This window comes from Lepidochelys kempii, chromosome 21 (genome assembly GCF_965140285.1).
Source record: "Lepidochelys kempii isolate rLepKem1 chromosome 21, rLepKem1.hap1, whole genome shotgun sequence".
NCBI lineage: Eukaryota > Metazoa > Chordata > Testudines > Cheloniidae > Lepidochelys > Lepidochelys kempii.
Window position 1 is genome coordinate 18,041,342 of NC_136400.1, and position 27,796 is coordinate 18,069,137.

Genomic DNA, 27,796 nt, shown 5'->3' on the forward strand with positions numbered 1-27,796 from the left:
GGCATCTCTGCAGCTGCTTGTGTGAGTAAAGCTAAGTACATATGAAAACGTTTGCAGAGTTGGAGCCTTAAAAAAATATTTGTGCCCACACTGTCCTGGGTGCCTTCCAAACACATAGGAAGATGGTCTCTGCCAAGAATCTACAGTCTGAAAAGACCAAGAGATATGAAGGGAAGGGGATAGAGAGTTTAGCTTACAAACACTGCAATCATGACTTGTTAGTTACCTGTTTGTTCTCTTGTTGGTTAAAAAATGTGTGTGTCTGCAGCATCTGATTCTTACATTATCAGTATCTTTAAAATGTACTTCTACATACAAGAGATGAAGTTTCAGATATGTGCCAAAGCTCTGCAGTGGGTCACTGAATGGAGCCACTGAAAGGTTGGCCAAACTAGTGACCTCTTAGTTCTGTTTCTTGCTGTATTGATCTGTTTGTGAGGAGTGCAGGTACTTGGGAGTGATGGCCGCTTTGAGAATTGATCATTGGACTAGACAGCTATTTATTTGTAAGACACACATCCAGATCTGCTGCATCAAGATGGTAGAAGTATGAATTTCTCTTTAAGCCTGAGATGTTACTCAATTTCTTTTGGACTGTGAGTTTCTCAGGGAGGGACCTCTTCATTCTGTGTCTCATACAGTGCCAAAGACATTGTCAGTGCTTAAAAAATTATCTCTAACCAGGTGGCTGCCCTGATTTAGTAAGCTGCATTTTATATTTTCATGGAGCCTATAAAGTGGAAGTGGATCCAGTATATGTAAAAACTAATCAAAGGTTTATATGTCAGGAAGATTTTGCCATTTGAAGTGCCAGGATTCAGTTCTGAATTAATTAATATTCGACTGTATTCTGATTATAATGTATTTTGTAAAATAAAGTAAATGTAAACAGTAATTTTCTAAGTAAGATACATTCCCTGGCCCGAAACATGTACAGTGTAAATGAGACAAACACAAATCAAAAACATCACAACAGTCCAGGAGAACTGTTTAATTTGCTTTCTTCAAAGTAGAAGGGGCACCATGGAATTTGAAAGGCCCTGAAAATGTATACTGCTTTTAAAATGTCCTTTGATAATTAAAAAATCAATAAACATGATGAGCTTTTCAAAATTAGGGTGTGTGTCCTATCACATCTGCCCTTTGACTGGGCAGCACACCTCTATTCAAGGCTGCTGGGCTGGTTGGGATTGTTTTTTCATATGCATCACAAGTTAATATCTAGATTGTTCAGCCATCTAACTGCTGCATCATTGAGCATAGTGTGGTCTTGCAGTTCACCTTCCAATCTTCTAGTTGTGCACTCCTCCATCAAGTTTTGACTATATGCATTGGTGCCCTGCAGTCATTCTTGTAAAGATTGGGCTAAACCAAATTTCTGTATTGTAGCAGCCATTCTGGCCATTCCAGGAACAGTCCAAGATTGGCATCCCAGGTTGCAAACAAATGGGTGTAAATTTGGGCTTCTGAAGTTCACCAGCATGCCTGGATTGGGATCATTGATGCTCATGTGCTAATCCTGCTGTCCCTCTGTTTTCCTGTTTGCCATTTTTCTATTTCAAGGGGAGAGGGGGGAATGGATACGATGAGCTCTGAGTGTTTCTGGCAGCTGGAGGTGTGTTGAGGAGAACAGGAGACAGCAACCCATGTGTGGATGGCAGTTTTACTCAGCTCAGGAGCTGAGGTTTTAATGCTGTACCAGCCGTTATTTTGGAGATGGATTTTTTTTTTTTTTTATCATGGTGTGTCAGGTTGGAACACAGAAACCCCCTTAGGACTGCTAACTGATGTGCCAAGAGTACTTCTGCCCCTGCTTTCCCTGCCAGCTTGGGACTCCAACACCCCTGTCTTGCTGAGCCATACACGTCAGTCTGCTCCAACACAGACCCAGGGTCTGAGCCATGTGCCCCAAAGCTGCAGACTTAACTGAAAGCAACTTAAGAAGTATTCCTGTCTTTAACACTCAGATGCCCAACTCCCAATGGGTTCAAACCCCAAATAAATCCGTTTTTTACCTTGTATAAAGCTTATACAGGGTAAACTCCTAAATTGTTCGCCCTCTATGACACTGATAGAGAGAGATGCACAGCTGTTTGCCCCCCCAGGTATTAATACATACTCTGGGTTAATAAGTAAAAAGTGATTTTATTAAATACAGAAAGTAGGATTTAAGTGGTTCCAAGTAGTAACAGACAGAACAAAGTGAATTAGCAAGCAAAATAAAATAAAACACGCAAGTCTAAGTCTAGTACACTGAATACATATAAGATCTCACCCTCAGATGTTTCAATAAGTTTCTTTCACAGACTGGATGCCTTCCTAGTCTGGGCACAATCTTTTCCCCTGGTAAAGCCCTTGTTCCAGCTCAGGTGGTAGCTAGGGGATTTCTCATGATGGCCGCCCCATTTGTTCTGTTCCATTCACTTATATATCTTTTGCATAAGGTGGGAATCCTTTGACCCTCTGGGTTCCCACCCCTCTTCTCAATGGAAAAGCACCAGGTTAAAGATGGATTCCAGTTCAGGTGACATGATCACATGTCACTGTAAGACTTCATTACCCTCTTGCCAGCACACAGTATACAGGAAGACTTACAAGTAAACAGATCCATCTACAGTCAGTTTTCCTGGTTAATGGGAGCCATCAAGATTCCAAACCACCATTAATGGCCCACACTTTGCATAAATACAATAGGACCTCAGAGTTATAATTCATATTTCTAGTTTCAGATACAAGAGTCATACATTTATACAAATAGGATGACCACACTCAGTAGATTATAAGCTTTGTAATGATACCTTACAAGAGACCTTTTGCATGAAGCATATTCCAGTTACATTATATTCACACTCATTAGCATATTTTTATAAAATCCTAGAGAGTGCAATGTCACACATGGAGACACTATAAAAGTGGCAATATCACTTGTTTTCACAGAGTTAAAGATCCTGTAACATTCAGATATGCCTCTGCCATTATTTCAGTGAGTATGCTATAAACATTACACTGGGGAGGAAATGAAGCTGGTGTTGTTCAAATTCCTGGGGTTTACAGCAGCTTCTCCTGTCTCTAAAGTGGGATTTTAGCTGCAGACTTGTTAGGTATAGGGATCTGCTGTTCAGGTATTAACAGAGAAGGGCATGATCACTTCTGCTTGCTTATGTGTTTCAAGGATGCTCTCAGAGTATCAATTAATGCATTTGGTATGTTTAGATTTTGTGCTGTGTTCTTGATCAAGCCCACTAAGTATAGTACTGAAAGGAAGAAAATTAACTTCAGATATAGTTTAAACGGAAGTGACTGATCGTGGCTGTATACTTTATGTTTCAGAGTGAGTTTCTGTATGTAGAACTGCCCCCTTATCTCTGGGGCTCTGCTCTCTGAGCTCTCCTGGTAAGAGCTTTGCCTCATCTTTAAACCTACCCCATCCTCCAAGGGTTTGCTGATATGCTCACTTGGTTTGGCTGGGCAATCATCTTGTGGCTGAAACCTGTGAGGTTTTACCAGACCCCTACATCTACCTAACATCTGAACTGCCCTTACTTCTGAAGCAAAACCCATTTGAGATGCAGAATCCAAAGCATAGGAAGTGGAGCTGGCTTTCCTGTATGACTGGAATGAAATCACTAGTCATGCTGGCAGTAAGGTGGGTACTCATATTCCATTGCTGATCCTTGCCCAACCCTAGTGATTTGCTGAAACCTTAATTACTTATGAGCTTTCTCCTCAGTGGTTGCACTTTTAGTGTGCCCTGGAATTACCTACGGTCAAACAATGTGTATTTTCAGAGCCTAGCCAAAGTGCTCAGGGCTCTCTGCAACAGATTTCAGCTTTCCAGAGTCGATAAATATCTCTGGGAGGAGGTGGGTATTTGAAGGTTGGTTTCTTCAAGTGTGGAGAAATGGACCAAGAAAGCCGGAGCCTCTGGTATTAGAGGTTAGCGTTTGGGCATTTGAATAGGGGCTGCAGAGAGTTAATGGGAGCACAATGAGTAAATTCTAATGGCTATGGAAAGTTCCAGAAAGCTATTGGGAGAGGTGGTGATGATATAAAAGAGAACAATTGGGTGGCACTTTAAATAGGAAAAATCAAAGAGAATTTCTTGGTGATCATTTGTAAATATCATTCTTAGAAACTCTCATGATAAACCGTTGCTTAAGAATTCAGCCTTTTTGCTATCTGAGAAGCAGAGTCAACAAGCTGGAAAGTTATTGCTTATCCCAAATCCAGTCACTGGAACAACGCTCTGAAGTCTGATCAGTGCTTTTTCTTTTTAGGTGGATTCTGAAGAACCTGTTTTTGAGGCAGTTATAAATTGGGTGAAACACTCAAAAAAGGAACGGGAGGACTCCTTGCCAGAGCTGCTGCAGTACGTGCGCATGCCGCTTCTTACCCCCCGCTACATCACAGATGTCATAGACACTGAGGTATAAACAGCACAGTGATCCTGTGATATAGAGAGGTTAAGAGTCCATATCATTATTCCTTTACATCCCATAGTTCAGTCCCCAAAAATATCTCAATAGAACACATTGGGGACGCTTTCCACACTGTTTCCTTTCACTGATGGCCTATAATTAAGGCTACATTTTAGTCACAGGTATTTTTAGTAAAATTCATGGATCGGTCACGTGGTCCATGACTTTTACTATATATCCCTAACTAAAACTTGGGGCAGGGAGCTGTGGGGGCGCGGTCTGGGGGTGCTGTGGGCTCTGGGGGGGAGCAGGTGGGTGGCATGTTGCCCAGGACCTGTGCAGGGTGGGGAGGGTTGGCGGGGCTGGCGGGCTCCTGGCTCCGACTAGCATGTCCCTGCAGCTCCTAGGAGGAGGGGCAGCCAGGGGGGCTCTGCATGCTGCTCCCGCCACAAGTGCTGGCTCCGCAGTTCCCATTAGCCGGGAACCCCAAGGTGCCGTGCCTGTGGGCATGGGCAGCGTGCAGAGCCCCCTGGCCCCTCTGCCTAGGAGCTGTAGGGACATGCCGGTGGCAGCAGGGGAGCCCCCTGCCCGAGGTAAGCGCCGCCCTGCACTCCAAGCCCCAGCCCTGAGTCCCCTCCCACACACCCAAACTGCTGCTGCTGGCCCAGGGGCTTCCCGTCTTGGGCAGCCCCTGAGCCAGCACTGGACGCTGCAGAAGTCTCGAAGGTCACAGAAAGTCATAGCATTATCCTTATCCAGCTGGAGATGCCTATTTGTGTTACCCTCACCGAGCAGGGCAGAATTTCCTGCAACAGACTACATTAGAATGGTTTCACTGGTGTAATGAAATTGATCTAAAACTAATTTTATTACCCTGATGCCAATCCCCAGCACAGACGTAGTTGAACTGGTTTAAATATTGCTTAAATTGGTTTATCTTAGTTTGGTAATTTACTCAGTCTTGTTTGTTCTTCCACAGTTAGGGAGCCCTGCAGTATCTGGCACTGTGCAGGTTTTTGGCCTTTTTTCATCTGTAGCACTTGCAGCCTTTCTCTGTTGCCAGTAGGTCATCATGCAAGTCAGAGTTTTAATGTCATTTAAATCCAGTGGAACTGGTTCTAATATGATTGTTTCTAGGGAATTTAAAACAAATCAAACATACAACATATGCATGTTTTCCCCCAGCCTTTTATACGGTGCAGTTTGCAGTGCAGAGACCTTGTAGATGAAGCTAAGAAATTCCACCTAAGGCCTGAGCTCCGGAGTCAGATGCAGGGACCCAGGACCAGAGCACGTCTAGGTGAGCAACAAAGGAAAGGACACTCAGGAGATTCTCTGGGACATTGCCAGGTATTGTATTTAGATGCTGTCTAGTGCCTTCTGACTGATGATCTCAGTGCTTCACAGATACTAACTCTCACAACCCTTTGGGAAACAAGTAATATTCCCATTGTACAGAGAGGGAAACAGAGAGAGAGAATGGAAGTGATTTGACTCAGAACAAACAGTAAATTTGTGGCAGAGCTGGGAATAGAGACCAGATCGCCTTAACTTCCGGTCCTGTGCTTTAGTGACAAGTTGTTGTCCCGCAGAGTTGTCCACGCTTCTAGACTGTATCCCAACGTGGTGGGATAGTTTCTTTCTACCCCTTTACCAGGATCATTAAAAACACCAGGGAGGTAGGAAGTGGAGAGATACCTCAGTGTTAAAGAGCAAAAATAAGCCCTTTGCCTCTCTTTGACACGTGCTTTAGCAAGCCCCATTCTTGCTTGAAGGTATGATCTGCCTTTCTGACAGGTCTGCGTAGTTGAGCTCAGTTGATTGCAATGTAGTTAGAGGTCAGTTGCTCTTGGCCTGCAGAAGCAGCATGCCAGTCCTTTTGCAGGGGAAAAATGCCTTTCATCTCTCTTGACAACTCCCACGAAGGAACTATTATAATCTAGTCTGACCTCCTGCATAACACACAGGCCATAGAATTTCACCCAGTTAACCCTGTATTCAGCCCAGTAACTTCTAGATGAGCCAGAACAGATCTTTTAGACTCATCATCATCTTGAGTCTATAAGATCATCAGATCTTTCAGTAAAAGACATTCTAATCTTGGTTTAAAGACTTCAAGTACTGGAGAATCCACCACATCCCTAGGTAAATTGCTCCACTGGTTAATTATCTGCATGGGCACGTGTATGCTTGATTGCTTGTGTCGATGCTGCGTGTACTGACCAGGAGTGCTTGTACTGATGCAAAGTGACTGCACCACAGGAAGTTATCCCAGTGTGCCACATACCACTGTCCAGTATGTGACACACTGGGATAACTTTTGGGAAATTTTTGCAGTATGTTGTGGGATAGAAATGACTCAGCCAGGGACTTATGTTCTCAGCATGCAACCGTCTCCATCCCATAATGCCATCCATATCCATAATAAAAAAAAAAAAAAAGTCACAAACACATGCAACACTTTTCGGTGTCACCATCTCTGACAGGAGCATGGTGCCCACAGAGCTCTGCACTATTCTCATGAACATTGCAAATACAGGACAGTTGATTCTCCTGTATTTGCAGACCCACGAGAAGTATCATAACAACCGGGGATATAGCTGAGGGACATAGCGAAAAAGAATTCCTGGTTGTTGGTGGCATTCACAGAGCAGCTGAAGACGGTGGAGTGCTGCTTCTGGGCCTGAGAAACAAGCACTGACTGGTGGGTTAGCATGGTTGAGGAGGATAAAAGTCTCAGGGAAGGAGAACATCCAACTGGAGCAGAAAGAAATGATCCCATAGTTGGGACCCTCCTTCTGGATGATGTCATGGTATCCTCTTCCACCAAGGACCTCTCCATGGGAGGGAACTCCAGTTATTAAGAAGAGACAGGTAATAGTTATGTGGGATTCAGTCATTAGAAACATAGATAGCTGGGTTTGTGATGACCGGAAGAACCACATGGTGACTTGCATGCCTGGTGTGAAGGTTGTGGATCTCTTGACACATCTAGATAGACTTATGTGTAGTGCTGGGGGGAGCCGGTGGTCGTATTACATGTAGGTACCAATGACATAGGGAAGGATAGGAGAGAGGTCCTGGAGGCCAAATTTAGGCTGCTAGGTAAGAGAGTGAAGTCCAGGACCTCCAAGATAGTATTCTCTGAAATGCTTCCAGTTCCATGCACAGACAGAACTGCAGGGTCTCAATGCATGGATGAGATGATGGTATATGGAGGAGGGGTTTAGATGTATTAGGAACTGGGGCACCATTGGGAAAGGGGAGCCTATACAGGAAGGATAGGCTCCACCTAAACCAAAATGGAACCAGATTGCTAAAATTAAAATTAGACTTAAAAAGATCGTAATTAAAAATATCGTAGAGCAGTTTTTAAACTAAGGGCTGGGGGAAAGCGGACAGGTGCGGAAGAGCGCATGGTTCGGACAGAGACATCCCTTAGGGGAGGATCTATTACTGGAGATTCGCTACGTCCTAGTAAGGAGAAGAGGATGGAAGATGATAAAATGCGGGTGGGATCTGATGAGAAACAGTCATAAGGTTCCCATTCAATTACATCATGTAAGGCAGACAGCTAAAAAGTGACAATTTTTTTTAAGTGCTTATATACAAATGCTAGAAGTCTAAATAATAATAAGGGTGAACTAGAGTGCCTCATATTAAATGAGGATATTGATACAATAGGCATCAGAGAAACTTGGTGGAATGAGGATAATCAGTGGGACACAGGAATACCAGGATACAAATATATCAGAAGGACAGAATGTGTGTCCTTGTGTTCTGATGTGCAGAAAGAATAGCAAATATGGTGGGCAACCAGCTTGACTTAACAGACAAATCTTCAGGGAGCTTAAACACAGAAAGGAAGCTTACAAAAACTGGAAACTTGGACAGATGACTAGGGAGGAGTATAAAAATATTACTCGAGCATACGGGGTGTAATCAGGAAGGCCAAAGCACAATTGGAATTGCAGCTAGCAAGGGATATGAAGGGTAACAAGAAGGGTTTCTACAGGTATGTTAGCAACAAGAAGGTGGCCAGGGAAAGTGTGGGACCCTCACTGAATGGGGGAGGCAACCTAGTGACAGATGCTGTGGAAAAAGCTGAAGTACTCAATGCTTTATTTTTGCCTCGGTCTTCACAGACAAGGTCAGCTCCCAGACTGCTGCACTGGGCAGCACAGTATGGGGAGGAGGTGAGCAGCCCTCAGAAGTGAAAGAACAGGTGAAGGACTATTTAGAAAAGCTGGACATGCACAAGTCCATGGGTACAGATCTAATGCATCCGAGGATGCTGAGGGAGTTGGCTGATGTGATTGCAGAGCCATTGGCCATTATCTTTGAAAACTTGTGGCAATTGGAGAGGTCCTGGACAATTGGAAAAAGGCAAATGTAGCGCAAATCTTTTAAAAAGAGAAGAAGGAGATTCTGGGGAACTTCAATCCCCGGAAACATCATGGAGCAGGTCGTCGAGGAATCCATTTTGAAGCACTTGGAGGAGAGAAAGGTGATCAGGAACAGTTAACATGGATTCACCAAGGGCAAGTCATGCCTGACTAACCTGATTGCCTTCTATGATGAGATAACTGGCTCTGCGGATATGGGGGAAACGGTGGACGTGATATACCTTGACTTTAGCAAAGTTTTTATATGGTCTCCCACAGTATTCTTGCCAGCAAGTTAAAAAAGTATGGCTTGGATGAATGGACTATAAGGTGGATAGAAAGCTGGCTAGATCGTCGGGCTCAATGGATAGTGATCAATGGCGCGATGTCTAGTTGGCAGCTGGTATCAAGCGGAGTGCTCCAGGGGTCAGGTTTGTTCAGTATCTTCATTAATGATCTGGATGATGGGATGGATTGCACCCTCAGCAAGTTTGCAGATGACACAAAGATGTGGGGAGAAGTAGAAGTAGATACGTTGAAGGGTAGGGATAGGGTCCAGAGTGACCTAGACAAATTGGAGGATTGGGCCAAAAGAAATCTGATGAGGTTCAACAAGGACAAGTGCAGAGTCCTGCACTTAGGACGGAAGAAATCCCATACACTGCTACAGGCTGGGGACTGACTGGCTAAGCTGCAGTTCTGCAGACAAGGACCTGGGGATTACAGTGGACGAGAAGCTGGATATGAGTCAACACTGTGCCCTTGTTGCCAAGAAGGCTAATGGCATATTGGGCTGCATTAGTAGGAGCATTGCTAGGAGATGGAGGGAAGGGATTATTCCGTTCTATTCGGCACTGGTGAGGCCACATCTGGAGTATCGTGTCCAGTTTTGGGCCCTCCACTACAGAAAGGATGTGGACAAATTGGAGAGAATGCAGTGGAGGGCAACAAAAATTATTAGGGGGCTGGGGCACATGACTTGTGAGGAGAGGCTGAGGGGACTGGGCTTATTTAGTCTGTGGAAGAGAAGAATGAGGGGGGATTTGATAGCTGCCTTCAAGTACCTGAAGGGGGTTCCAAAGAGGATGGAGCGAGGCTGTTTTCAGTGGTGGCAGATGACAGAACAACAAGCAATGGTCTCAAGTTTCAGTGGGGGAGTTCTAGGTTGGATATTAGGAAACACTATTTCACTAGGAGGGTGGTGAAGCACTGGAATGGTTACCTAGGGAGGTGGTGGAATCTCCATCCTTAGAGGTTTTTAAGGCCTGGCTTGACAAAGCCATGGCTGGGATGATTTAGTTGGGGTTGGTCCTGCTTTGAGAGGGGCTTTGGACTAGATGACTTCCTGAGGTCTCTTCCAACTCTAATGTTCTATGATTCTATGACTCTGTGATTCTATGACGTGATCGTGCCGCTCTATTCGACATTGGTGAGGCCTCATCTGGAGTACTGTGTCCAGTTTTGGGCCCCACACTACAAGAAGGATGTGGAAAAATTGGAGAGAGTCCAGCGGAGGGCAACAAAAACGAAAATCAAACAGAAACGAGATAGAGCTCTGTGGAGCTTTGGGATATAATACATGGTTCAAAATCATTTGCTTGTTTACATAGTTTTAAGGTGACTGCAAAGGAAAGAAATAGTTTGATTTTATTTTTTCCTTCTCTTTGATGTAGAAGGAAGGATTAGGCAGAATATTTAGGATTTTTTCTTTTCAGGGCTTGGCTATTCCTGTTTTACTTGGCAGTATTATGGAAAACTGGGGAAGTAGTAGGATGATGATCTTATGAGTAGCAAGGAGGTGAAACTGGGCAACTGAGTGGGGGAACATATTTTGAAACAATTACACTGTTCTTTGATGTATTTATTTACTTAAACTCCTGACAAACATTGGAGAGAAAATAAGCTTCCTTGTTAAAGATCCAGCACTGCTCCCCTTTAAGTAGGGGCTTAACAGGCTCCCATTCCAGTAGTCTGGGCCTCCAAGAGACCTCCAGAAAAAATGGAAGAGGAAACGTGATATTCTTGATATTTCTAAGCTAAACAGAACAGGCAGGAAAAATCCTTTCAGGCCTTCCTTATGCATGATAAAGAAGCAAAAAGGGCACTGAATTCTTTTCTTTCCTTTATAGGAGAAATATTCAACACAATTAACTTCATGGTCACTTGAAAATGACTTTATTTGGATTTTAATATTTTCAGAAAATAGTTCTTCCCCCAAATCATCCCTTCTACCTTTAATTATGAATATTTTGTAGCTGACTTGCTTCCTTCCTTCAGGATAGGTCTCCCACTGTGCTTCAGTGGGGTAGCTAGATAGGTACAGCAGCAACTGTGGTTGCATGAGGAGGGTATAGGGCATTCACAGTGAAATGGTGAATGAGGGAGGGTGCTCTCTCTGGCCTGCATCTGAGGGGTAGCTTAGATGATGAGAAAGGAGAACAATTCTTGTGAGAATAAGCTAGGAAGAGCATGCACCGTCCACCAGCCGCTTTGAGGTGTGGGGAAGGCTGAATATTGTCTGTCTGGAGCGGGGAGGGAGACAGAGCAGTGACAGCAATATTCAGTTAAAGAGGCAGCTGTGCCCCATCATTCCTGGCACAGACCATCCCTCCAGGATGGATCCAAAAGCTTCTTTAAAAGTGACCCTTTGGTGGCAGAGGAATTAACTTGACTCTGGTCTTTTTTTTCTACAGGGGCTAACGAGGTTCTGCTAGTGATTGGAGGCTTTGGCAGTCAGCAGTCACCTATTGACGTGGTGGAAAAATATGACCCAAAGACTCAAGAGTGGAGTTTCTTGCCAGTAAGGAATCATCTGCTTTACTACATTTTTCACCACGAGTGGGTCCTGCAAATGTAATGGATCAAAATACTGATAGGTCTAAACATTCTGATAAGGGATAATTGCTTAGTGTTCCCCTTACGGACTGTCCATTCTCTTCCGCTTAGAATTGGAGCTTTATGTTCAGAGGGACTGCTGAGATTTAGATGTTGCCAGAAATGTTAATGATTTAGCATGCTTCCTCTGCTTGACTGAGATGTGCACCGGTGCCCCAACTCAGTACTAAGGGCTCTTTTAGGTGAGATACTAAATTTAGATCCCAAGCTCTTATGGCGGTTAAAAATTCCCCTGAAACTTTTTGCAAGGGTTTGTATGAGTTTCTGTGTTCTGGCCAGATTCCAGCTTGGATGACTGTAATCTACCTCCTTAAATTACGACTGAAGTTAGATTCAGTATTCTCCATTTCCTCTCCTAAGCTGTTGTGTAGTGTTGCTATTAGCTGTTAAACAGCTGCCAAGTTCTATCCAGAGGACGCTGTATTTCAGTGGTGAAATGATGCTAGTGTATAAACAGTGTATAATAAATGAGTGAAGTTGGTAGAGCACAGTAAGATCTGTGGAGAAAAGATGCCACTAATTGATGGTCGTTAGTCTTAATATTGATAACATAGACATATCAGGTTTTTTGGAAAGATTAATTAAAATATTATCTCAGGAAATATACGTTGAGAAAAATGTCTTACTTCATAGATCAATAGATATCAAAGCCAGAAGGAACCACTGCTGTAGATCTGCCCCAAAATAATTCCTAGAGCAGATCTTTTAGGAAAACATCCAATCTTGATTTTAAAATGGTCAGTGATGGAGAATCCACCATAATACTCAGTAAGTTGTTCCAATGGTTAATTACTCTTGCAGTCAAACATTTACACCTTGTTTTCAGTCTAAATTTTCTCTAGTTTCAACTTTCAGCCATTGGATTGTGTTTTACCTTTCTCTACTAGATTGAAGAGCCCGTTCTTCTTCGAGATGAGTGTCCCTGTGGGTGCGCCTTCGCTCAGAGATTTTTACAGCAGTACTCGCATAGGCCATGCATGTGCAGTGCCTGCCTCACGCACCTGCCATGTCTCAATAGCACGCGTGCGCGGCCGGTCTCCTCAATTCCTTCTCTACCATCCCCAGCCTGAGACGGAGCTCAGCAGTCAGTGAAAAACTTCTTTGCTTTTAGCTAGTCTAGTTAGTTTTACACATTTTTACCATGTATTTAGTTAGATAAGTTTTATTTTTCCTTTCCCAGTCCCTCAAAAAAAAAACTAACCAAAAAAAAATCCATTTTTTTCTTCCTTCCTGTTTTTCTTGTCAGTTAGTTCATAATATGACTGGCTCACCAGGTTTTACGTGCTGCACTGCATGCAGAGACGCCATCCCTATTTCAGATGGCCACTCTCAATGTGTTGGCTGCTTGGGGGAGTCCAACGTCCCCCAGAAATGTATCCACTGTAGTAAATTAAAAGCTAGGGCACGAAAAGACAGAGACCTCAGGCTCAAGCTAATATTAATGGAGAAGTCCCTCGGACCTGCCTCCGACCTGGGTGCAGTTTCCTCATCGAGACAAAGCCCTCCTAGGTCAGCAAAAGATTAAAAAAACAGCAAAAAACTGACCACGTGCCTCGCCTCACAAAGACTTACCGCTTCCCAAACGATCTTCGAGCGGGTCTGTCTCCTCAGTGCCAACCACTCCACAGCTCAGCACATATGAAGCGCCGGGCACCTCTGGCACCGCACGTACCCCGGCTGCTTCTGAGGCACACCAAGGCTTCAGGCTTAAAGTTGCCTCTTCTCATGCAGCACCGTGAAAGACCCAGTGCCGCCTCAACTGAGCCTGCTTGTGTCACAGCCTAGTGTGGTTGCTACTGCGGCACTGGCACCTCACGTCCCTATGCCTGCCTCTATGGCACAGTGGCATTCGGCACCACCCAACCCCAAGACACCGCAATTGCAGCTAACAGAATGCACTGGCTGCAAACACTGCAGCACCGCAGTTGCTTCATTCAGGGGTTTTACTGGTGTTACCGACCCTACAGTCCCCCCTGCTTGATACTGATCCTTCACCAGACCTCTCAACACGGCCCCGACAGCTATCTCCTATTCCCTCTCACTTCTCTAGTTATGAGGATGCCGATGTTCAGGGAGGTTTTTCACCATACCATTCCTCCCAACTCCAGACCCCAGTCAGCAGGGGACACAGGAGATTCAAGGTCTTCATACTCCAAGGACCTACCACCCTGGTATGCACACCCATGGATGGGACCACCCGTGCCATTCCCCAGACAGTGGCGTTACTGGGGCCCCTGGGGATCATACAGGAAATACCATGGTGGCCGACACAGCCCCAGAAGAGGTGACACCACATCTCCTCTTGAACATGTGCATACATCTGTGACTGAAGTACAGGAACAGCCTGCAATGCTGCATGCAGAAGAAGAGGCTTCTGACACCTTTCCAAACAGCATTAACCTGTCATCCCCACCTCCAACAACAGCGGAGGATTTTTCTTATTTTCAGGATCTCTTCGAAAGAGTGGCTAATGAATTTAAGATTACCCTGGAGGAAGTACCCAAAAATCAGCATGAGCTGCCCAACATCCTGCAACCTTCCAGTGCATCTAAGATTGCCCTCCTATTAATGGACCCTGCCAAGAATATCTAGCAAACACCAGCCACTATAACCCCTACCTGCAAGTGAGCAGACCGGAAATACTATGTCCCTTCCAAGGGCTCGGAGTTCCTTTTCATACACTGAGCACCCAATTTGCTGGTAGTTGAAGCAGCTAACCAAAGGAACAAACAGCATCTCCTGTTCACCCCTTTTGACAAAGACAGTAAAAGGTTGGACCTACTCAGTCAGAAAGTGTGTCATGCACACTACAATTCAGGGTGGCTAATTACATGGCCCTATTGGCCAAATGTTACCACAGAAATGACAGGAAACTCATGGACTTTATTACCGATATTCTTGAGGACAAGAGACAACAATTCAAACCTGTAGTCTCTGAGGGGCTCTGCGACAGCAGTCGTGATGCGTTGAGCCTCATGGTTTACATCTTCTTTCCCACATGAGATTCAGAATACCTGTGGAAGATCTCCCCTTCGATGGAGACAAATTATTTGCCACAAAGACCAACAAAGTGTTGCATACCATGAAGGATTCCAGAGCGACATTCAGGTCCCTAGGCATCCATACACCATCGACTAGAACAGGGGCGGGCAAACTTTTTGGTCTGAGGGCCACATCGGGTTTCTGAAATTGTGTGGAGGGCCGGTTAGGGGAGGCTGTGCCTCCCCAAACAGCCAGGCATGGCCCGGCCACATTGATTCCTACCCAACAACTGGAGTTCATAGGTGCACACCTCGATTCATTAACGGAACTCACATCTCTCCCACTCGACAGATTCAACACCATAAGAAATCTGATCGCCAAGTTGCAGAACAGCCCTCAGGTCACTGCCTGAGACTGCCTGCAACTTCTGGGCCATATGGCCTCTTGTACTTCTGTGGTCAGAGAAACATGCCTCTACATGCGGTGCTTCCACGGCTGGATGACCACTGTCTACAGGCCAAACGTACACGGTCTAAACAGACTTCTGTCTATCCCTACCAAAGTCAAGGACTCACTCATGTGATGGACCCTTCCACACAATCTCTGATCCGGAGTCTCATTCCTACAGGACTCCCCCTTCATTATAATTACTATAGACACACCCCTCACTGGCTGGGGAGCACACATAGGGTATCATACCACTCAGGGACTTTGGTCCCCTACCGAAGCTTCTTTACACATAAACCTTCCAGAACTCCGAGCAGTGTGCAACGCTTGCCTCCAATTCCTCCCCCTTCATCAAAAACCAAAACATCAGGATCATGACTGACAACATCACCTGCATGTTTTTTATAGAGAGACAAGAGGGAGCTCGATCCCACTCTCTTTGCACCGAAGCTGTGAAGCTCAATATCCAACTCAATATCCAGATTTCAGCTTCTTACCTATCCGGTTCTTTAAACACTACCACGGATGAGCTCAGCAGAGCATTTCCCCTAGAACACTTATGAGAGATAAACAAGATCATCTTACACAACATATTCAAAATATGGGGCTACCCGAAACTGGACGTTTTTGCAACTGCAAAACCAAGTATCTGGAATCCCGCTCCAGAGCAGGCCTAGGGAAACACTCCTTAGGGGACGTGTCATGATCCAATGGAGTGGCAAATTACTGTATGCATTCCCCTCGATGCCACTTCTACACAGTGTGGCTCAAAATACAGACAGACTGTGCCAGGGTCATACTAATAGCCGCTAAGTGGCCCAGGCAGGCGTGGTACACTTTTCTTACCAGGATGTCCATTTGTCCGCTGATTTTGCTGCCCCTTCTTCCAAACCTATTATCACAGCAAAGCAGTCGACTACACCACCCCTGCCTACACCTCAAAGCATAGCTCCTCACTGGTTCTTTAATGAGGAATGTGATGGGGCAAGGCCAGATGGCTATAGAAAAGTAGTGGGAGATAGATATATTAGCTCCAGGCTAAACAAATCCCTGGTACGAGGATAAGTTAAATGGCAGGTGCTCCAGGTCAATTAAGACACCTGGGGCCAATTAAGAACTTTCCAGAAGGCAGGGAGAATGCTAGGTTGATTGGGACACCTGAAGCCAATCAGGGGCTGGCTGAAACTAGTTAAAAGCCTCCCAGTCAGTCAGGTGGGTGTGCATGTCAGGAGCTGTGGGAGGAAGTTGCGCTGTTGGAGAGGCTGAGCAGTACACACCATATCAGGCACAAGGAAGGAGGCCCTGAGGTAAGAGTAAAGGGGAGCTTGAGGAAGTGAGGGCTGCTGTGGGGGAAGTAGCCCAGGGAATAGTACATCATGTTTCTAAAAGGTCAGCTACCATAGCTGATACTATTAGGGTCCCTGGGCTGGAGCCTGAAGTAGAGGGCGGGCCCAGGCCCGGGCTCCCCCCTTTACCCTCACCCCCCCAATTAATCAGTGAGACTGGGAGACAACAGAGACTGTGCAAGGGAGGATAGCTTCTCCTCACCTCCCTCACCGACTTATGATGAAAATGGCTCAGTAGACTGTGACCCTTGTCTCTAGACACCACAAGACTGAGGAAACTACCATCTTTGCTCATCCCATCACAAAGCGGTTCCTCAAGGGCCTCCAGTCCCTATACCCAGACATTTAAGCTACCCACTCCACCTTGAGACCATCTCTTAGTCCTAACATGCGTGATGCAGCAACCATTTGAACCGCTAGCAACGTGTTCTCTCCTGCACCTATCCATGAAAACTGCGTTTTTAGTGGCAATTACCTCCGACAGACATGCAGGAGAAATCAGAGCACTCCTGGTGGATCCACCGTACACTATATTTTTTTAAGGACAAAGTCACCCTTCAACTGCACCCCAGATTTCTTCCCAAGGTGCACTCAGCTTTTCACATCAGTGAACCTATCCACTTACTTACCTTTTTCCCTAAGCCACATACAAACACTTTTGAGTTAACAGTGCACACACTGGATGTGCGCAAAGCTTTGTCCTTTTACTTGGACAGGACTAAACCCTTTAGGAATTCCCCAAAACGCTTTGTTTCAATTGCGGAACACTCTAGAGGTACAGCCGTCTCTAATCAGAGACTTTCCAATTGGATAGTGGGTTGCATTCGCCTTTGTTATCAATTGAACAACATGACTCCTCCAACTTCTATTAGAGCACACTCCACGAGATCCCTGTCAACGTCTGTGGCTTTCCTATGTAACATTCGCTTTGCAGATATTTGCAAGGCTGCCACTTGAGCTTCTGAACACATCTTTGCAAAACACTATGGTCTTATTCAAGGACCCCTAACTGATTCTCGTATGGGCTGAGCTGTGCTATGTACAGCTTTTCTTACCTGTTCCAAAGTCCCTACCACCTCAAGAGACAATGCTTTTCAGTCACCTGGAGTGGAGCACCCACAGTGGAGAAGAAGAAGAAGTTAATCACCTGTACAGTAACTGAAGTTATTCGAGATGGGTGTCCCTGTGGGTGCTCCACTACCCACCCTACTCCCCTCTACTTCGGAGTTGGAGCGGTTTCCATAATAGAGAAGGAACTAAGGAGCCCGACCACGCATGTGTGCTATTGAGACACGACAGGCGCACGAGGCAGGCACTGCATGTATGCGGCCCGTGTGAGTACTGCTGTAAAAAATCTCCCAGCAAAGGTGCAGGGGCGCACCAACAGCTGGAGTTGAGCACCCACAGGGACACTCATCTCAAAAAACGTCAGTTACTGCACAAGTGAGTAACCTCCTCTTATTAAATATTCCCCATGTAGGTACTTATAGACTATAATCCAGTCACCCCTTAACCTTCTGTTTGTTAAACTTAATAGGTAGAGGTCTTCGAGTCTCTCATTATAAGGAATGTTTTCTAATCCTTTGATCATTTTTGTGGCTCTTTTCTGAACCCTCTTCAATTTATCCACATCTTTGTTGACTTGTGGACACCAGAACTGTACACTGTACTCCAGCAGCAATCACACTAGTGTCAAATATAGAGGTAAAATAACCTCTCCTACTCAAGATGCCCGTTTATGCATCCAAGGATTGCATTAGCTCTTTTGGCCACAGCGTCACAGTGGGAGCTCATGTTCAACTGATAATCCACCACCCCCCCGAAATGTTTTTCAGAGTCACTGCTTCCCAGTATAGAGTCCTCCGTCATGTAAGTATGGCCTACATTCTTTGTTCCTAGATGGATACGTTTGCATTTAGCCGTATTAAAACACACATTGTTTGCTTGCACCAAGCTTACCAACCAATCCAGATCACTCTGAATCAATGACTAGTCCTCTTCATTGCCACTCTCCCAGTTCATGTGTCATCTGCAAACTTTATTAGTGAAGGTTTTGTTTCTTCTTCAAGTACTTGCTCATCTCTATTTCATGCTAGGTGTGTGCACGCCACATGCACAGTTGCCGGAGATTGTTCCCTTAGTGGTATCCATTGGGCTGGCTCTAGCACCCTCCAGAGTCGTGTGCCTATATGCTGATATAAGGGTCACTGCTGGCCCCACACACTCTCAGTTCCTCAGCCCATGACGGTTGCTGGAATGATCCTTTCTTGCCCTGACAAGGTTACTTCCCAGTGATTTCAGACTCTTTCTTCATACATAGTGCATTTAGTTTTTCCAAGTTGTGAAAGCGTATATAGTTCCTATTGTCAAAGGACTTTTTGCCCCAGGGGCCGGGTGTGCCCCGGTCCCCAGGCTTCAAGCCGTGTGCTTCTTGTGGCAAACCTATGCCTGTGTGTGACCTACAGTCGAGTGACTTAAAGTGCTTGGGGGAAACTCATGTAAAGGACAAATGCAAAATTTGTTGGGACTTCAGACCCTGCACTAAAAAGGACCGGGACATAAGACTAAAATGTATCCTCATGGAAACTGCCCTCAGACCTGTCTCAGAGCTGAGCCACTCCGATTCGGCTCCAAGTACTTTGGCATTGGTGCGAAGCACTCCCCCAACACCATTCTCCATTGTTGGTGCCAAGGAAGAAGCACAAAAAGCAGCACGTCGAGAGAGGGCGCTCGCTGGTGCAGAAGAGAGACAAGTGGGGAGAGTGAGTGAGACCCATGCCAGGCCGCTCTTCTACCCCGGTCCCACGTCAGCACCATTGACTCTGCCAAAGGTGTTGAGTCTGGTGCCAGGACCTTCCTCTGATACCAGGGAGCCACCGCGGTACCAATGGACTGACGGTGCCATCGACCCTGGAGGCTTTTCAGGAGGCTAGGGACCTTCTCTCTCTCTCTCTCTCTCTTCCAGTCCCTCCAACCCCACTGGGGCACGTACCAGCTCTAGCGTCTGAAAGCAGGAGGGAACAGGGTGTGTCATGCGCCTTCTTGGCACCATCCAGGGGGAAGCCCCACACTCCCTGGCACGCCGCTGGTCCCTAGAATACCAGCACCATATGGAAGTGGATACCCTTCCACCATGGTTGCCGAGAGGAATCCTCTTCGGAGTCTATGGGGAACCCTGTGTATCACCAGAAGCCCACCATCGATACCCTGCCTATTCCCCATTGAGCTTCACTGCTGATCCCCTAGCGGGCACCTAGGCGGTGGGTCACTGGCCAATGCCATGGTCCTATTGGAACCCCTAGGGGTTTCCCCCAGTACCAAGGCATGTCTCCCACTGTTCCTACTTGGTGGCCTCCAGAAGACGGGATACTGCTCCTTTCTGCTCGGCACCAGACCCCAACTCCGGTACTGACCCTGATTCTGAAGTCCAGGAAATGCCACAAGTGGACATAATGGAGGAGGAGGAGGAAGGAGTGCTGTCATGGGTCCCAGTAGCCTACTTCCCCAGGACAATTTTAAGGCCCATCAGGACCCGCTGAAGCAGGTCACTTGAAGCCTGGGCTTGAAGATCAAGGAGCTCAAAGAGACATCACACAGCTTTATTGATATCCTGGCTGAAGCAGTTCTATCCAAAGTTGCCCTACCCATCAGTGAGGCAGTGATAGGACCAGTCAAGGCCCTGTGGCAAACTTCTTCTCTGGCCCCCACCTCAAAGAGGGCAGAGAAAAAGTATTATGTGCCAGCAAGTAGGTTCGATTACCTGTACTCACATCCTTCCCCTGGGTCCCTGGTGGTGTCTGCAGCTAACAAACGGGACAGGCAGGGCCAGTCGAGAGCTACCTGAAACAAAAAGACGCTAAGAAACTGGACCTTTTCAGAAGAAAGGTTTATTCCATGGGTAGCCACCAACTGTGTATTGCCAATCAGCAAGGTTTGCTGGGGAGATATGATTTTAATCTATGGCACTCCCTGAATAAATTCAAAGACTCCCTGCCTCAAGATTCAAGACAGGAGTTTGCAGCGCTCCTAGAAGAGGGTTAGAACATGGCCAGGACCTCTCTCTAGGCGGCTCTGGATGCTGCTGACTCGCTGGCCCAAACAATGGCCTCCACAGTCACCGTGAGGCACTGTTCCTGGGTCCAGTTCTCCGGCCTTCTCTACAAGGTCCAACAATCAACCCAGGACTTCCCATTTGAAGGCTTCTCCCTTTTCTTGCGGCAGAAGGACACGAGACATCATTGACACGAGGGCCACCCTACGATCCTTAGGCCTGTATGCTCCATTTGCTTCCAGAAAACACTTAATGCCCCAGCAGCCTCCTCAGTTCTCCAGACCTCCAAGACAGGAGCTCTACAAAAGAAAAAGCAGAGGTTATAAATGGTGCCAACCACTCCCGTCCACCTCAGCCTCCCAGTCGGGGACTCAGATACTCTGGCAGGCCTTTTGAAGATGTGCCTGAGGGCGCTGCACTAGTTGTCATTTCAGATCTGCCACCCTCTTTTATTTTTGGACCATCTGTTGCTCTTCAGCCTGGCTTGGACATCCATAACATTAGACCGATGGGTCCCGAGTACAGTGACAGTCAGATATATCCTTCAGTTTTTATCCACCCTTCCCACCCACCCACCATCTCCATCCCTCTTCAGGGACTCTTCTGATGAGCAGCTCCTTATCCAGGAGGTCCAATCCCTCCTACATATGGGGGCTGTGGAGGAAGTTCCTCAAGACTTGAGAGGGCAGGGGTTTTACTCCCAATGTTTCTTAATCTCAAAGGCACAAGGGTGGCTCCAGCCTATCCTGAATCCTGCATCGTCTCAACAGATATCTCAAGAAACTGAGGTTCTGCATGGTCTCCCTGGCCTCCTTCATTCCCTCCCTGGACTCAAGAGATTGGTATGCATGGTCCTCGACTTAAAGGACGCATACTTTCACATTTCTATCTTCTGTGCCCACAGAAGATTTCTCAGGTTTGTAGTGGATCATCGCAACTACCAATTCATCACCCTTTCCTTCAGCCTGTCAGCAGCCCCAAGGGTTTTTACAAAGTGTATGAGGGTTCTAGCAGCCTTCCTCAGGCAGAAAGGTATTCACGTGTATCTGTACCCCAACAACTAGCTGATCAAAGGTCAATCGCAGGTTCAAGTGCAAGATAATATCAGCACAAGCTGAAACCCCTTTAGTGCTCTGGGCCTGCTGATAAACGAGCAGAAGTCAACTCTTGTCTGGGTTCAGAGAATAGAATGTATTGGGGCTGTGCTGAACTTGACCCAAGCCAGAGCCTTTCTGCTGGAGGCCCACTTCAAAACCATGGCAGATCTGATATCCAAGGTCATGGCCCACCAAATCTCGACAGCTTAAGTGTGCCTCAAGCTGTTGTTACATGGCGGCTTACACTTACGTGGTTCAATATATAAGACTGTGCCTGAGGCCCCTACAGATATGGCTAGCATCAATATACTCCCCTAGCAGATACCACTTGGAATCAGTACTTATGAGCCCTAGCCTGGTCCTCACCTCCCAGGTCTGGTGGAAGAAACCAAGGTTGGTAATTTATGGTCCCACAGCCATCGGTGTCTTTAGTCTTGGATGCATCAGACTTGGGGGGAACCCACCTCAACAACCTCAGGGCCAGAGCTATCTACTTGACCAAGTGGAAACGTTCCACTTGTTGGGCCTCCGAACAGGATCCCTTTCCATCTCGATTTTCTCTTCAGTCTATCTTGGACTATTTGCTCCACCTAACGCAGCAGGATCTGGGTCTCTCGTTTATTAAAGTTCATTTGGTGGCCATCTTAACATTCCATCCCCCCAGTGAATGACAGATCAATGTTCTCGCACAAAATGATGGTCCCGTTTCTCAAGGGGTTAGAAAGACTCTATCCTCAGACTGGCGAATCGACCCCCTCCCCCATGGGACTTAAACCTTGTCCTGTCGAGGCTTGTGGCCCCCCTTTGAGCTGTTAGCATCATGCTACCTACTACTTCTCTTCTGGAAGATTGCCTTCCTGGAGACAGTCACCTCGGCCAGAAGGTTGTCTGAGATTAAGGCCCTTATGTCCAAACCAACTTGCACAGTATTTTTTGAAGACAAGGTCTAACTGTGCCCAGGACGATGCCAGTTTTGGGAGAGCAATGTTGCATTCGGCAAATCCATGAACTCTGAGTCCACCTCCTGGGGTACTGCTTGTGAGTCACATAGCATGGAAGATATATGAGCAAACACTCGAAGAAAAAAGAATTACTAACATTCCATAACTGTTGTTCTTTGAGATGTGTTGCTTATGCCATTCCATGACCCACACTTCTATCCCTATGTGGGAGTTACATGCAAGAAGAAACTAAGAGGGTGCGGGGCTGGCGGCACCCTTTATACCTGGTCATATGTATGTGACTCCAGAAGATGCTAGAGCTGGCCCATCGGATACCACGAAGGAAAAAATCTCTGGCAACAGCACACATGGCGTATGCACACCTAGCGTGGAATGTTTTTGGAGTAGCAGCCGTGTTAGTCTGTATCCGCAAAAAGAAAAGGAGGACTTGTGGCACCTTAGAGACTAACAAATTTATTTGAGCTACAAATTTACAAATTTATTCGTGAGCTACAGCTCACTTCATCGGATGCATTCAGTGGAAAATACAGGGGGAAGATTTATATACATGGAGAACATGAAACAATGGGTGTTACTGTACACACTGTAACGAGAGTGATCAGGTAAGGTGAGCTATTACCAGCAGGAGAGCTGGGGGAAAACACCTTTTGTAGTGATAATCAAGGTGGGCCATTTCCAGCAGTGGACAAGAACGTGTGAGGAACAGTGGTGGGGGAGGAATAAACATGGGGAAATAGTTTTACTTTGTGTAATGACCCATCCACTCCCAGTCTTTATTCAAGCCTAAGTTAACTGTATCCAGTTTGCAAATGAATTCCAATTCAGCAATCTCTCGTTGGAGTCTGTTTTTGAAGGTTTTTTTTGTTGAAGAATTGCCCCTTTTGGGTCTATAATCAAATGACCGAAGAGATTGAAGTGTTCTCCGACTGGTTTTTGAAGGTTCTAATTCTTGACATCTGATTTGTGTCCATTTATTCTTTTACGTAGAGACTGTCCAGTTTGGCCAATGTACATGGTAGAGGGCATTGCTGGCACATGATGGCATATATCACATTGGTAGATGTGCAGGTGAATGAGCCTCTGATAGTGTGGCTGATGTGATTAGGCCCTATGATGGTGTCCCCTGAATAGATATGTGGACACAGTTGGCAACAGGTTTTGTTGCAAGGATAGCTTCCTGGGTTAGTGGTTTTGTTCTGTGGTGTGTGGTTGCTGGTGAGTATTTGCTTCAGGTTGGGGGGCTGTCTGTAAGCAAGGACTGGCCTCTCTCCCAAGATCTGTGAGGGTGATGGGTCGTCCTTCAGGATAGGTTGTAGATCCTTGATGATGCGTTGGAGAGGTTTTAGTTGGGGGCTGAAGGTGATGGCTAGTGGCATTCTGTTATTTTCTTTGTTGGGCCTATCCTGTAGTAGGTAACTTCTGAGTACTCTTCTGGCTCTGTCAATCTGTTTCTTCACTTCAGCAGGTGGGTATTGTAGTTGTAAGGATGCTTGATAGAGATCTTGTAGTTGTTTGCCTCTGTCTGAGGGGTTGGAGCAAATACGGTTGTATCATAGAGCTTGGCTGTAGACAATGGATCGTGTAGTGTGGTCTGGATGAAAGCTGGAGGCATGTAGGTAAGCATAGTGGTCAGTAGGTTTCCGGTATAGGGTGGTGTTTATGTCACCATCGCTTATTAGCACCATAGTGTCCAGGAAGTGGATCTCTTGTGTGGACTGGTCCAGGCTGAGGTTGATGGTGAGATGGAAATTGTTGAAATCATGGTGGAATTTCTCAAGGGCTTCTTTTCCATGGGTCCAGATGATGATGATGTCATCAATGTAGCGCAAGTAGAGTAGGGGCATTAGGTGACGAGAGCTGAGGAAGCGTTGTTCTAAGTCATCCATAAAAATGTTGGCTTACTGTGGGGCCATGCGGGTACCCATAGCAGTGCCGCTGATTTGAAGGTATACATTGTCCCCAAATGTGAAATAGTTGTGGGTGAGGACAAAGTCACAAAATTCAGCCACCAGGTTTGCCGTGACATCCTCGGGGATACTGTTCCTGACGGCTTGTAGTCCACCTTTGTGTGGAATGTTGGTGTAGAGGGCTTCCACATCCATAGTGGCTAGGATGGTGTTTTCAGGAAGATCACCGATGGATTGTAGGTTCCTCAGGAAGTCAGTGGTGTCTCGAAGATAGCTGGTAGCGTTCGGCCTGAGGAGGGAGTTTACATAGCCAGACAATCCTGCTGTCAGGGTGCCAATGCCTGAGATGATGGGGCGTCCAGGATTTCCAGGTTTATGGATCTTGGGTAGCAGATAGAATACCCCTGGTCGAGGTTCTAGGGGTGTGTCTGTGCATGGAATGGACATGAGCAACACATCTCAAAGAACAATATTTATAGAAGGTTAGTTACCATTTTTTTTCTTCCATGTCATTGATAAAAATGTTAAATAGCATAGATCCAAGAAAGGATCCTGGTAGGATCCCCACAGGAAACACAACAGCTTGATGATGAATTCCCCATTTAGTTACACTTTGAAACCTATCAGTTAGCCATCTTTTAATCCATTTAATCTGTGCCATGTTACTGTATCATAGCCAATGAGGTTAATCCGAGGCGTGATCATTACTAGTTGAAAATCTTTCTAGAATTTTAATCAAAATGTCATGTGGTACCAGATCAAACGCCTTACAGAAATCTCTGTATATTATTACATCAGCACTATTAACTTTTATGAGATTACAGGTTTGGTAGATTTTTTAAAAAAAAAGATACCAAGTTAGTTTGACAGGATCTATGTTGTATAAACCCATATTCTTATTATTCTTTCGCATGGTGATAGTTACACGTTGCTTTCAGTGTTCCACTATGTAGACCCATACTGATTGACATTAATTACATTTTCCTCCTTTAATTATTTATGAATCAAGGTGCGTATCAGTTGCTCCATTGTCTTACTCGGGATCGATGACAGACTCACAGACCTATAATAACCCAGGTCATCCCCTTTACCCTTTTCATATACTGCTACAACATTAGCTTCTTTCCAGTCTTTGGGAACTTCCCCAGCATGAAAATTAACATTAATGGTCCAGCAAGCTCCTCAGCCAGCTCTTCTGAAACTCTTCAGTGGAAATTATCTGGACATGCTGATTTTAAAATATCTAACTTTAGTATCTGCTTTTTAACATCCACCTGAGATACTACTGGAATGGAAAGAGTGTTACCATAGAATCATAGATTGGGGTGGAAGAGACCTCAGGAGGCCATCTAGTCCAACTCCCTGCTCAAATCCAACTAAATCATCCCAGGCAGGGCTTTGTCAAGCCAGGTCTTAAAAACCTCTAAGGATGGAGATTCCACCACCTCCCTAGGTAACCATTCCAGTGCTTCACCACCCTCCTAGTGAAATAGTTTTTTCTAATATCCAACCTAGATCTCCCCCACTACAACTTGAGACCATTGCTCCTTGTTCTGTCATTTGCCACCACTGACAACAGCGTAGCTCCATCCTGTTTGGAACCACGCTTCAGATAGTTGAAGGCTGCTATCAAATCCCCCCTCATTCATCTCTTCTGCAGACTAAACAATCCCAGTTCCCTCAGCCTCTCCTCATAAGTCTTGTGCTCCAGCCCCCTGATCATTTTTGTTGCCCTCCACTGGACTCTTTCCAGTTTTCCACATCCTTCTTGTAGTGTGGGGCCCAAAACTGGACATAGTACTCCAGATGAGGCCTCACCAATGTTGACTGTAGGGGAATGATCACGTCCCTTGATCTGCTGGCTATGCCCCTACTTATACAGCTCAAAATGCTGTTGGCCTTCTTGGCAACAAGGGACCACTGTTGATTCATATCCAGCTTCTCGTCCACTGTAACCCCTAGGTCCTTTTCTGCAGAACTGCTGCCTAGTCGCTCGGTCCCTAGTCTGTAGCGGTGCATGGGATTCTTCTGTCCTAAGTGGAGGACTCTGCACTTGTGCTTGTTGAACCTCATCAGATTTCTTCTGGCCCAATCCTCCAATTTGTCTAGGTCACTCTGGACCCTATCGCTACCCTCCAGCGTATCTACCTCTCCCCCCATCTTAGTGTCATCTGCGAACGTGCTGAGGGTGCAATCCATCCCATCATCCAGATCATTGATGAAGATGTTCGGATGATTTAGTTGGGGTGCTCCTGCTTTGAGCTGGGGGTTGGTCTAGATACCTCCTGAGGTCCCTTCCAACCCTGATAGTCTGTGATTCCATGTTGAACAAACCTGACCCCTGGGGCACTCCACTTGATACTGGCTGCCAACTAGACATCGAGCCGTTGATCGCTATCCATTGAGCCCAACGATCTAGCCAGCTTTCTGTCCACCTTATAGTCCATCCATCCAGCCCATACTTCTTTAACTTGCTGGCAAGAATGCTGTGGGAGACTGTATCAAAAGCTTTGCTGAAGTCAAGATATATCACTTCCACCGCTTTCCCCATATCCACAGAGCCAGTTATCTCATCATAGAAGGCAATCAGGTTGATCAGGCAAGACTTTCCTTTGGTGAATCCATGTTGACTGTTCCTGATCACCACCTTCTCCTCCACGCGCTTCAAAATGGATTCCTTGAGGACCTGCTCCATGATTTTGCCAGGGACTGAGGTGTGGCTGACCAGTCTGTAGTTCCCCAGATTCTCCTTCTTCCCTTTTAAAAAGATGGGCACTACATTTGCCTTTTTCCAGTTGTCCAGGACCTCCCCTGATCACCATGAATTTTCAAAGATAATGGCCAATGGCGCTGCAATCACATCAGCCAACTTCCTCAGCACCCTTGGATGCGTTGCATCCGCCCCTATGGACTTGTGTGTGTCCAGCTTTTCTAAATAGTCCTTAACCTGTTCTTTTACCACCAAGGACCGCTTACCTCCTTCCCATACTGTGCTGCCCAGTGCAGCAGTCTGGGAGCTGACCTTGTCTGTGAAGACCAAGGCAAAAAAAGCATTGAGTACTTCAGGTTTTTCCACATCATTTGTCACTAGGTTGCCTCCCCCTTTCAGTAAGGGTCCCACACTTTCCCTGACCACCTTGTTGCTAACATACTTGTAGAAACCCTTCTTATAGCTAGCAAGAGATGTGAAGAATAACAACTCCAATTATGCTTTGGCCTTCCTGATTACATCCCTGCATGCTCGAGCAATATTTTTATACCCCTCCTCAGTCATCTGTCCAAGTTTCCACTTCTTGTAAGCTTCCT

General features: G+C 46.0%; 1 protein-coding gene and 1 non-coding gene across 6 annotated transcripts in view; both read left to right on the plus strand.

Moving 5' to 3' along the window:
- Positions 1-27,796, plus strand: part of KLHL12 (kelch like family member 12) — a 114,700-nt gene that overhangs the window by 38,770 nt on the left and 48,134 nt on the right. For all 5 annotated transcript variants that reach the window (XR_013634870.1, XM_073319672.2, XM_073319674.2 and 2 more), the window contains exons 4-6: positions 4,278-4,427; positions 5,604-5,718; positions 11,497-11,603. Coding sequence is in view for 4 of the 5 variants with exons in the window: in XM_073319672.2 (XP_073175773.1) it covers positions 4,278-4,427; positions 5,604-5,718; positions 11,497-11,603 (372 nt within the window). In the remaining variant the exon portion in view is untranslated. The remainder of the gene's footprint in view (positions 1-4,277; positions 4,428-5,603; positions 5,719-11,496; positions 11,604-27,796) is intronic.
- Positions 25,141-25,288, plus strand: LOC140901529 (U4 spliceosomal RNA). Its single transcript, XR_012155886.1, has one exon. It is a non-coding gene; the product is annotated as a U4 spliceosomal RNA (small nuclear RNA).